Genomic DNA, 12,045 nt, shown 5'->3' on the forward strand with positions numbered 1-12,045 from the left:
ACGCGTGCTGGTGACGCCGTTGGAAGCCACGTTCTTCTCTCTCCCTTTCCCACTGTTGTCACCCGTACGCCGTAACGAAGTGCCCTGTGGTGGGGATGTGAAAAGTTACTAGAAAAAAAAAAAAAACATCGGGAAAAAAAAAGCATGCGTCGGCCGGGAATCGAACCCGGGCCACCCGCGTGGCAGGCGAGTATTCTACCACTGAACCACCGACGCGACACGAAAGCAGACGGACAATCGCCGGAACATATACCGGGTCTTTTCTTGGCACCGGTTCAATGAGCTGCATTGCAAGCGCGGCGAGCGTAATGCGCTCTTAATTGGAAGCTACGTTCCTTCCCGCTCTGGAGATCTGCTCAACTTCATTTGTCCACATTAATGCCTACTCGCCCCCCCCCCCTTTTTTTTTTTTTTTTTTTTACTTCTTTTTCGGCCCGGCTACTTCGTAGTTGTGAAGGCCGCGGCAGGACGCACGCCTGTGTGGCGTCAAGCGCTTTCGCACACCTTTCAGCAGCCATGCAATGTAACAGAGGCGTATGAACGGAATATTTTTGATAACGATGGAGTTGTCCCCTCTGCCCTTTGTGTACTCTCTCTCTTTCTCTCTATTTGGTATGTGTCCGTGTGCTTTCTCGCAAAATACGCTGAATTCGGACAAGCAGTTCGAAACGCTCCACAGTCGGCCAGCTGGTTATGTGACCAACTTCGCATCACGGTTGCTACGATGGGCGAGTAATGCACCGCGCTTATCAAGAGTTCTTAACAACCTTCCTTCTCTCCTTGCCCTGACAACATATTTGGCACTTCACAACTCTCAGGGAGTGAGGAAAAATGTTTTTTTTTTTTGGGGGGGGGGGGGGGGGGGGGGGGGGCTTTAGAGATATCTATCAGGTGCAGCCATGCTATACGGGCCGCTCAGATGGCCCAAGAACGAAACCAAATCAATGGCCGGGGAACATTTTGAAAAGGGCCGTATATGTCGTCTCCATACGGCGCCCTAAGCCCCCCCCCCCCGACCTTTCTAATTTATCGGCGGAGTCAGCTATCTCGGAAGAATCCCCATTTGGAAGGTATACATGAATAAAGGGATGTTAGAAACAATTAAAACGACGAAATTTTGATGTCGGTGTTCTGGCTAACCTGGTGCTAGATCGTGAGTATATCGGCGACCTGTACGCTGGACCGGAAATTGGGAATCGTTAAAAAGTTACCATAAACTAAGAATACTGCGACCGTAAATTAATGGAGAAATGCTCAGCAACTATACTGAGACCTGAATAAATGTGCTCCTAACAACCGTAATTAATTAGTATCCTTAATTAAACAGTAGCTACAAACTAATACTGGCACCCGTGGCGGAGGAATAGAATGAGAGGGAACGCAGCCCTCTCCGTTCTTCCGTTTTGTTTTTTAGTGTCCTATAGCGCATCTATCTATTTTCCGCCGTACAGTAAGGTGCAGTAGCTGCGGCTGTGTGAAGAGGACACGGTAGCTGTTAAAGGGATACTGCGGCATTTTTCAGACTGCAATTTTATTTCCACGATTTACGCTGCCAAAACGAGTACAAGAATAATTTCAGAAATAGCAGAACGTTGGGAAATGTTGCGACTTTAGACAGTTCTGGCGGACAATGTCGGTAGTAAACAAAATGTAGTCCGTCCGCGCTCATGTTTTTCGAGTCTTCATTAAAATGCGATAATCTTCACTGCCAGTGGTTAATAAAAACGCGTGAAAATTCACGATTCGAAAACGTCATTGTTTACACACTTTTTTTTTTCGTTACCACCAGTGCCCAGTTTCGGTACTTAGGGGAAGAAGCTCGCCTTTCATCCGCACTCCGGTTTGGTTGCTCCAAATCCCCCACAGGCGGCGCTAGTTGTCCGCTTGGCATCTTAACTTCACTTAGCTGGAGCATTTACGAACGCCCGTCAACGCGCACCCAAGGTTCACTTCTCATCTGGGCTCGTCACAAATAAGTCTCGCCTGTGCCCGTTCACACCAGCCCTTCGTGGAAAGGGGAAGCCGTGCCTTCCAGGGTTGGAAGGGCTGCTCAGCATCTCAGGAAACCTTTGTATAAGCTGCATACCGCGCGAAGTCTGTCCGGCGACATGTCTACGGCTAGATCGCTAAGTAGCGGATGCCTGGTGCTTCTTGTCCTAAACTTCGCCACGGCCACCTCAGGTACGCCTTTCGGTTCATGTGCTCCATTATTTCACATTGTGCTCATTTCGTTCGACCAGATCATTTCGCCTTAGTCCTGGCCTTCGTAGTTGCACTGACCTCTAAAACGTTCTTCGGCTAAATTAATTGTTTTAGAAACACTCCGCTTACAAGCAGGACTTTAGCAGCAGGAAATTAATTGTTGCATGTACCATTCAGCCAGCTAAAATTTCATCCTTTCTTGCATGTTCTATTATACAGAGCACCGAAATTTATTAATGCTGCCGGAGCTGTGTTTCCAGAAGCTGCAAGCAAACTTCTACACGTTATATATATCGTTATTGCTGTTTTCACGAATTGTCCATTGGAAAACGGCAAGAGAACAAACTTAAAGAAATCAACTAAAGGACGCCCATATTGCTAGTGCTCAGCAATTCGTTCCAAAATCGCAGGCACGGTTGAGTGCGTTGATCTGGTTTTCTAGAACGCTCGGATAATATTTAAATGATTAATGCTGCAATCCGTCACTTGAATGACAAGGCACACGTTTCAGGACCCCCAAAGGTGCAAGAGTTCAGGTTCCCCAGTCTCTCAGTCGGCGACACGGCAGTAATCAGCTGCATCGTAAGAAAAGGAAGCCACGGTCCTTACAATCTGCGCTGGTTCAAGGACGGCCAAACCCTGGGCGATGTTGCGAGGGGCAGTGCCCTGGTGTCCCACCAGGGAGACTCCATCTCGACGCTCACGCTAAAGGACATTTCGGCCGAAGACAACGGCAATTACACGTGCACCGCTAGCAACGCTGCTGGCAGCGACCAGGCATCGGCATACCTAGCCGTCACAGGTAGGCTGGCTGTTCGTCATTGGTTTCGAGGTTTCTTCGACGGCAAGGCGAACGCTACTCCTCTCCAGGCGGTGCTGGCAACGGTAGCGGCGCTTGCGTGTGTTGGATGACTCTGGAGTTGAGGGCTCTGAGAGCGGCGATAGACGCATTTTGGACTATTACGCCCGTGTTTTCGACTGTATGTCAGGATAGCAGAACATGGAAAGATTTGCTCTTTCACCGAACAGTCATTTCTTCAACCCCGAATGACAAGAAGACGAAAGCACAAGTCGAAGAGCTGTACCTCCACCCTCCGCCTATCCCTGTTTCCTACTAAATAGTTGCTGTAAGAAGAAATAACAGTGTGATCTGAACTAAGCTGTTGATGACTTTTACATCGCCTATTGCTTTTGGTGCGCCCGACACGCGATGGACCGCAGGCGCGTTGCACAGATGATGGATATAGAACTTACCGTTTTGAAAGCTGTGCGCTACAGGCGTAATTATTCTATTTTTGTTAATTGACACCTCTATTTTGCTCATATTTATTTTTAGTCTCTTGCTTTATGGTCACTACGTTCGTGAATACAGTTTTCACTCTAACAACAGGCGCCCGAATATCCACCCTTTCAACGGTCCTGTGCAATAGGGCAGCGCATACTGCATAGAACTTTACGTTTGTGAATACAGTTTTCACTCTAACAACAGGCGCCCGAATATCCACCCATTCAACGGTCCTGTGCAATAGGGCAGCGCATACTGCACAGAACTTTACGTTTGTGAATACAGTTTTCACTCTAACAACAGGCGCCCGAATATGCACGCTTTCAACGGTCCTGTGCAATAGGGCAGCGCATACTGCACAGAACTCGAAGAGCATTGTATCACCTCCCTGAACAGTCCTGTTCTCCCTGTCTGCTCCTTCTACTCGCCACTCCTGACTTCTCGCAGGCTCGACCGACGCAAAACGCCTTTTGAATGTTTCGCGCCAAGGGTTCCGCGTCGGAAACATTAGTTCACCTCGGAGCCGTTGCATGGCGCTAGCTTTCCATTGAGAGTGCACATATATTGAGGCTTCCCCTCCGCGGCACATCACGCAATTCCGATCTGAGAGCGCCTGCTGCACACTTCACCGTCGGAACCGGCCGCGTGTACATCAATATGACGCGTCTAGGAAACGCCGTAAAAACTTTCGCGTTGCTATCTTTCCTTACAGCGACTTCCAACGCCGAAGGTAAGCGTTATCTTATCAATTGCATAAACAAGTTCGTGACACTAATCAGCCAGATTAGCTCGGCAACGCGTTCCTCTCATCTATAAATATCAAGATCGTTATAGTTAGATTCTATCTGAACAGTTTTCGGAGAATAACGTAACAATCAATATTCATGTTTACATCCCATTATTCGGCAACTCCGCTTAGGTCACGTAGTTCGCGAATTCGTCTGCACTAAGTACAGTTCAGTTTGTCGGAACCTCGAGTACTGCACGTGCAAAATTGATTAGTGAGTCGAGTTAAAATACCGACAAACCGCTTTCACCTTACCTCCCAGTCTCCTTTTAAAGTCACCCATCTATGACAGTCCCAGGATGAGCAGTATTTCGTGCATGCAGAATAACAGTCTGAATAGGATGCAGTAGGACTTGCGACAAAATGTGGACGCCCGCAAAACCACGTTCCAGGCTCCCCCAAGATTCAGGCCTTCAGCTTCTCTCCCGACCTGTCTCTGAGCGACACCACGATGATCACGTGCGCCATCAAGAGCGGCAGCCGGGGTCCCCATGATCTGACCTGGTTCAAGGACGGTCTTGCGCTCAAGAGCCAGAAACGTGTCACGGTCACGAGGCAGTCGGACACGTTGTCGACACTCACGCTACGAGAGATTCGACCGGATGACTTTGGCAACTACACATGCGTCGCCTCCAATGCTTGGGGAACTGACCAGTTTTCCACGGCTCTCATAATCCCGGGTACACTGCCACTGCAGCGCATTACAAGAGCTCAGAATTTTGGTGTGAGAGCCACCCTAGTGTGTTACGCCCACGCTCGCCCGCCTAGGTGGCTCAGCTGTCATAGAGTTGGATCCCATCCGCGGCGGCCCCGTTCTGATAGAGGCGAAATTTATATGGGCCCATGCGCAGTCCCATGCAAATGCACGTTAAAGAAGCCGAGGTGATCGAAATTAACTCCATAGCATCCACTAAAGCACCCTCTTTCAAACTGCCTTTTTTCACTCCCTCTTTCATCACTTCCCCTATGGTACGGTTCTGATGTCCACCGAGAGTTTTTTCCGTGTTTCCTTTCCTCACCAAACATTTGCAACCTTTCGCGCCCCCGGACCCATGTGGACTACGTGATCACGGTAGACTCGTCAAGAGGACCTAATCCGAGGTCCTCACGGTCCCTACGGCCCAAGCCGATCTCGGCAGGTTCTTGAAAGGGCCCTACAACGTACAGTGTGCATACGCGTTCCGCTGGTGCTACAAGGTTGAGTTCCTGAGGCTAAATACGCTAAACTTATATTTCACCTTTGGGAGACGCCAAAGCGGCAAGCAGTGTCCGCCGACAAGGTTCGCGGCACTGTATGTATGCATGCAAGTGACCAAACGCAATTCTTCCAGAGCCGCAAATATTGCACATTGAGCTTCCCAGGCACCCCTACGCTGAAAATCTTGGCTACACAGCTTAAAATAAGCTCGCAATCGCACAGCCTCTGAGAGTGCTGCCTGCAATGATTGCAGCTTGATAAAGCCTGCAATCCGTACTTTGTGGAGCTCACCCTGGTGTCCCGACCTTTCCGGACCGTTGCGGCTGATATTGGTCCTCCTGTCATCTGCCGCTTGGTGAATCTTCCATTGAATCCGACCGTGGGAACCGGAGCCGCGAACATCCGAACTCCTGGAGAACGAGACGGGGCTTCCTAGTGTTTCCGAATTGTTTTTGTTTTGCGCGGGACCCGCGCGACGTCTCATCGGCGTGCTGCATCACGCATGGATGTTGCGCGTGAGAGTCCGCGACGCCCAGCGGACCGCGTCAGCGCAGACTCCCTTCCGTCTTGCTCCAGTGGTCCGTTGCGCGTTGGAGGGAGTCCAGTGCGACGACATGCATGCGCGCTGTGTGCACTCCGAACGAACGCGTCCTTATGCAAGGGGCCGCGGAAGAAGTGGTATACGCCTCAGCGTTGCCTTTGTTCTTCCGGAACTTGCACGCAACGTGCTGCCGCTTTGGTACATGCGAAACTCCTTCTGCGCAGAAACTTCAGTGAGCCGCACTGCAGTCGTGGGCGGACGCGAAGCGTTGAACCTTACGCTGTTGAAGGGAAAAGTCGCACGTCGGCAAGGTTACACGTGTGTGCTTGTTCTGGCGATTCACAGCCTACTATATAACTCCAGATGGTGCTACATGTTGAAGAAATGAGTTTCTATAGCGCAGCTCAGACGGGACTGATAGAAATCCGGAGAAAGCCCACCATAAGCAGTATGGCGAGCCTTCAGTTTTTGATCTATCCCTTGCGTGTCGCGCCAAAAAAAAAATGTCTCCGATTCACGCTCCTCATAGGCCGTTTAAAACAAAATGAAGTTCTGAACTCACTTTGCGGAACCAGCACTTTGCAGCTGAAGTCAGAAAGTACTGTTGCGTTCTACGTATACAGCTTCCGTTGCGAGGCACCGCAGTTGCTAATCCTCTCTTCTCTTATCTGCATGCGGCAGTGGTAGTGGCGATGGGGTCGCCAGTCAGAGGCCTGTGCATTTTCCTTTTACATTAATTTTCTATCCGTCACTCTCGCTCCTCCAACGCACTGGGCTTAGAAACTGTTCCGTACAAGCAGCCTACGTATTGTTAGTTCACCTGTCATTCGATTCGTCTGAAAGCATTGGATGACGTATTCCGCGCGCTGCTTCTAAGTTAAGGTAGTCCATCTGAAGCTTCGCGTAACGGATTGTGCGCAAAGACATATTAGAAACTTTTAGCAGAGCGCAGACGCATTAGCATAGACGTATATACCGGAGTACCGGATGCTTGCGGATGAGCAGTGACAGGGGTGGGTCTAACACTTATGCAAATGGTATATACACTGTCTATAGACTTTCTTATTGACTCCATTACCTTGCTATACATATTCACTTTGGTGCATTCATAACCTATAGCCTGCACATGGAAAAGCTCTGCTAAGAGTGAATGGCTATAAATCTATAATTATCTGTTGACTCTCTATGCTATAGGAGTTGCATTGCCTGTAGACTTGTCTATACGATTAGTCTGCAGAAAGTCTACAGACTCTATAGATAAAAGCTCTGAACAGTCTGTAGACTGTCTACATAATTTTTTGTAAAGGAAGTAGGGCCACTGCGCGTGCGCAGCCGTTGTCCGGTAAACCGGCACACATCTGCCCTAATACGTCTCTTCTATTCTTAACCTCTCTATTGAAAAACGTGTTTGATACTTAGTTCACAAGCATTCCTCTTCGTACGCACTTTGCGCAGCGCTGAAGCATATTTTTGTTCTCATCAGCGCTTTATCGTCTCGTTCTTTGTTTCTGATAGTTATAATCACGAAGCCGGCATGCTGCTGCGATAACACTAATTATGTTTTCTCACTGATTATCCTAATCGTTTCTCAAACTCCTGACATGTCAACTTGCGCTGCCCGTAAAGGCACAAAAACGCCAAGAACTACTGCCTTCGGCCGTTCTTACAAATCGCCGACATTGTGTCGCACGTCACTAAACCACACGTTTACACTACTGTGCTCGACCAGCATCGTGAAGGGACTAACCATGCACAGTTGCGGTCTCAAACGCGAACAAAATATAAACGCGCAATTCCGAAGCGCGGCGCGAAACGGGAGGTGCGCTCGCAACTGTCCGACCGGCCTCGAGATGGCGCTACTCTTCCGCGTGACGTAACGGGCGCGCGACGGCGGCGAATCAAGCAAATAGCGCGGACGGAAGACGCGTCGTATCGCTTTCGCGGGTCTCGCCCGTCGCGTACTCGAGACCTCGCCGTCATCCCAATACCGCCAAGCGTGACCGCCAAGCGGCAGCAGCCTTCGGCGCCAATCGCCCGAGTGCGCGCGGATGTAGCGGAAGCTGACGAGATCTCGCTGTCAATCGCTCGGAAGTTCTCGGAGAGAATCGGGCTTCGGCGGATAGCAGCTGCCTTCGCACGGAGGATGCCGATGATGTTGGCGTCAACCCTGCTGGCTTGCTGCTTGGCGCAGTGGTTCGTGGGAACCGCAGCTCACGGTAAGTGGCCTTTCTTTCACTTTTTTCCTCAATCATTTCACAACTCTAAGGAAGCGTCAAGCAAGTGTGATATTTGAACAGCAAAGAGGGCACACCACTTACTATACTCGCGGGAGTATGTCTTTTACAGGCGTTTATGCCTGCTATCACGAATTAAAAATTTCGTGCGCCTTGAAAATTCCAGATAAACTGACTTTTTTCTCTCCTTAAGCAGCAGAAAACTTCGGCCACATTGAACGTTAACATTTCGTATTAATCGTTCGTATTCCATTCAGTTTATCCAAACTATTGCGCTTGTCGCATGGCGTCGATGATTGTAAATATGCGTCATTCTTACTTTTGCGGGACCTGAGTGATGGCTACACGGCAAGCTTAGTTCGGCGGGCAGCTCATGAGTTGCGCGTGAGACACGCCAGTGCGTCAGCCGCGTGTGGCATGTTCTGCGTCAGTCCGAGCGCTTTCGGAAAATCGCACATATTACCGGGAACAAGCGTTACCAGAACGAACTGAACGAGAAATGATTTCCCTCAAAAGTCCCAGCTCCCTTCTCCAAAATAAGAGGAAAACAAATTGATGTCATCAGCGATGCATCGCGGTTAGGTTGCGTCACGGCTAGGATGTAATGAGAGCATTCGTGGGGTCCCGATTTCTCTCATATCTGAAGCTAACGTTTATAAATCTTCGTCATCAATCAGTTTATTCAGGTGAAGGTGGGGTTTATAGTGTAGCTCAATGCTTTTGCTATGTTGAAGGATGCTGATTTACCATGTTACGCTCATGTTTTGCAAGCCATCTTTGACATTTCTGTGGCCTCGTAATTGTACCTTGTACCCTTTTACACGCCCTTGTTCCTTGCAAAGTTATTTGCTCCTTAAAAGGATAACTATTGTTTCGAACCTCAGTCCTTGTACCGTCGAGAGTAAAGGTCCTCAGGACCTGGACCCTTTTACCCTCGCAGAAAGGACATCGTTCTGGTCCGCGTCATCCATATCAGCAGCGTATGAAGCTGAGCATTACTGCCAACTTAATGCTCAACACAGACGAATTAACGCAAACTCTCCAGCCGCGCGGTAGGGTTGAAATTTAGCCCAGCTGGTTGTTGGCAGGGTCCACTGCTGACCACACCTCATTCTAGATTTCATGCGCTCTATTCTGTTGCTTCTGCATCCTCACCTGCAATGTCTCTTTTTCAATTCCTGCTCTGCAGGATGCATTTGCAGTTTCGAGCTCAGTTTTCCCGGTGACGCGCCACTCTCCTAAACGACCGCACCCTCCGTTGTTTCAGAGCCACCCGTGCTCCAGGAGTTCTCCTTCTCGAAGAACGCCTTCGTGGGCGGCACGGCTGTCGTCTCGTGCGTGGCCATCGCCGGAGCCAGACCGATCGCACTCACCTGGTTCCACGATGGCCGGCCCATCTTCTCGCGAGATGGCGTCGGGACGACCGTCTCGCACGTTGCCGACAACGTGGCCATGCTCACCATAAAGGCCGTCTCGCCGGCCTCGGTCGGCAACTACACTTGCGTCGCCCGCAACGCCGTCGGCACCTCGGCGGTGTGGGCCACATTCTACGTCCAAGGTGGGTGCGCGGTACGCACAACGTTCGCTTGCGCGTAGACGCGCGTAAAGCCGCCATTTTTGTTGCTCTGGGCGTTCCAAATCTTATCTGTACTCGCTTGTTATCGCTGGTGTTCGGCGTGTCTTGTTCCATTAAAAGCACATTGCCATTACATGTGTCCTGTGTCCCCCTGTGTCCTGCGTGCCGTGTCCTCCTAGTTCTCGCACGGTGTGCGGGTAGAGATCCCGTACCACGGATTATACTGACGACTACGACAATGTTTCATCGCGGGCTGTCTCGATGACGTCATTTGTTGGTCTCCATTTTTCAGTACCCCGAACGGAAACACAGCGTGCAGAGGCGCATTCAGTGAATACATTTTTTTTTCGAACACGCAATACAATCTCTTTTTGGCCGAGCGCGATTATCACCCACTTCTTTCCCGTTGTTGTCCGTACGCTACTATTTTACCGTAATTTTTTTTTTTGCCTCAGCTCTAAACACCGTGGCGCATCCGCTGAATTATCCTCGGCACGTCTTACAATTCTGTGTACCACAACTCCGCTTTCTTTCGCTTTGACTGCTTCGGAAATATGTGTGTTGTGCTTGCTGCTCAATAACAATAAAGTATGAAAAAAAAATTCCCGTTTTGTGGCTGGTTGTTTTGGCGTTGTGGCTCACACATTACGAATAGCCGGCGTTTTAAAAAAGGCGGCAACAGCGGAATCATGCTGCAGCTTTTACACGGCTATCGTCCCGCTCAATAGCGGGAATTCGCAAGCCTGAAGAGGCTTTCACCGAAGCCGGGGAGGAAGCGCTTCGCCGGAACATGTGTATCTTCTCCTAGACGCGAGAAGTTCCTGTGTTTCAGAAAAGCCTCCTCTATGAAAAAGCAATAAAAAATAATGTTTTTTTTCCTTTGATGCAATGCACTTAGCTGAGACTAGAGTTCCCAACTACGTAACAAGTACTATTAGCATCGACCAGAGCAGAAATTGTGGCCAGAAGAACGCCGCGTAACCTTTTAAAATGTTCTTGCTTAGTTCGAGAAAAATTCGTAGCAGCTATGGGATTCGACCATGGACCGCCTGGTGGACTTGGTTCCCAGCCCTGTAACCGTATTACAAGGCTATAGCCTATTATTATGTATTAGCATACAGCTATACATAGCTGTATGCTAATCCGTCGCTATACAGTGAATATCGCAGTACGCTGACTTCCTCAAAGGTCACGGTGCAGCACTTAATAAATTATAGAAATCAAGAGCTCTTATTGGGGCAGCTAGGGTTGGCTTTCATGTGTGTTCAAAGCGCAGCAGCTCTTGTTGGAGAGAGTGGTTCCTCCGGACGTGAGTACAGCCCTTGCCTTGCACGTTATTCTTGCTGCTGCTTTCGGCAGGACAGCTGGACGCGAAAGAGAACAATCTTTGCCGGGTCGAACCACGGCTGGTGTTGACTGCCCTGTCAAGCTTCTGCGCGATTCGAGTGACGTTTTGTTTGTTCCAGTTGCCTCCCGTACAGTGTCCATTGCACAAGTCTAGACCGTCGGCCTGGCATCTGATGGGCATTTGGCGATGAAATTTCTTACCATCTAAGGTCGACAAAACTAAGCAAAAAAAAATACGTACAGCATTCAGTAAAAGGAGAGAAAATGTAAAAACTGCCTCATCAGCTGCCAACGCAGCACCACGACCGCATAAATTTTAGGCTGTTTTTCTGTTAGGTTTAGCATTTGCTAAATTTATGCCTCATGCCTCCATGTTTGGTAGCTGATACTAAGACCTTTCTCTGATACATACGTTGGAAAAGATCGTTTGTGATGCTATGTTAGCAATTTGTGTAGTCAGATGTGAGCAGAAAATAAAATTATCCACATTTTTACGCTCTGTGTCACAGGTGACGCGGCGGGCTTTACAGGGTCAGTGCAAGTCATCTAGCAGGCAAACAGCTCGAGGTCTGCGCGTGCGGTCGACACTGTACGGATTTTCTTAACTTTAGTTCTCTGCGCCTGGGCGAGCTACTGCAGTATTTTGGTTAATTTGTGGTATTCATTATGTGAAATGCTGTGAATGTTTCAGGAAGATTTAAATGGCACTGATTTAGGAGCCACAATAAATATCTATTTTGCTAAGAGCTGCAGTAAAGCTTCTGGCTAACGCCTTAAGCCACGCCGTCTAGCGGTAGCTGCCGATGTACCTAAAACTTGAATAACTTAAGCTACTCTTAATTAACAGCAGCACTTACCTTAAATGAGTATCTTTG

General features: G+C 49.2%; 1 protein-coding gene and 1 non-coding gene across 51 annotated transcripts in view; one reads left to right on the top strand and one right to left on the bottom strand.

Annotated features, from left to right (window-relative positions):
• The window catches only part of LOC144106767 (cell adhesion molecule Dscam1-like), a 163,831-nt gene that overhangs the window by 124,171 nt on the left and 27,615 nt on the right, over window positions 1–12,045 (top strand). The window contains exons 1-2 of one of the 50 annotated variants that reach the window (XM_077639651.1): window positions 1,949–2,181; window positions 2,714–3,004. The exons of 46 other annotated variants lie outside the window; for them this stretch is intronic. In XM_077639651.1, coding sequence (XP_077495777.1) covers window positions 2,109–2,181; window positions 2,714–3,004 — 364 coding nt within the window. In that variant the 5' untranslated portion in view covers window positions 1,949–2,108. Of the gene's footprint in view, window positions 1–1,948; window positions 2,182–2,713; window positions 3,005–7,919; window positions 8,230–9,514; window positions 9,806–12,045 lie in introns of those variants that run through there. 3 more of the 50 variants (XM_077639632.1, XM_077639649.1, XM_077639630.1) reach the window with 3 other exon arrangements.
• TRNAG-GCC (transfer RNA glycine (anticodon GCC)) lies at window positions 146–216 on the bottom strand. The gene has a single exon. It is a non-coding gene; the product is annotated as a tRNA-Gly (tRNA).

This window comes from Amblyomma americanum, chromosome 10 (genome assembly GCF_052857255.1).
Source record: "Amblyomma americanum isolate KBUSLIRL-KWMA chromosome 10, ASM5285725v1, whole genome shotgun sequence".
Lineage (NCBI taxonomy): Eukaryota > Metazoa > Arthropoda > Arachnida > Ixodida > Ixodidae > Amblyomma > Amblyomma americanum.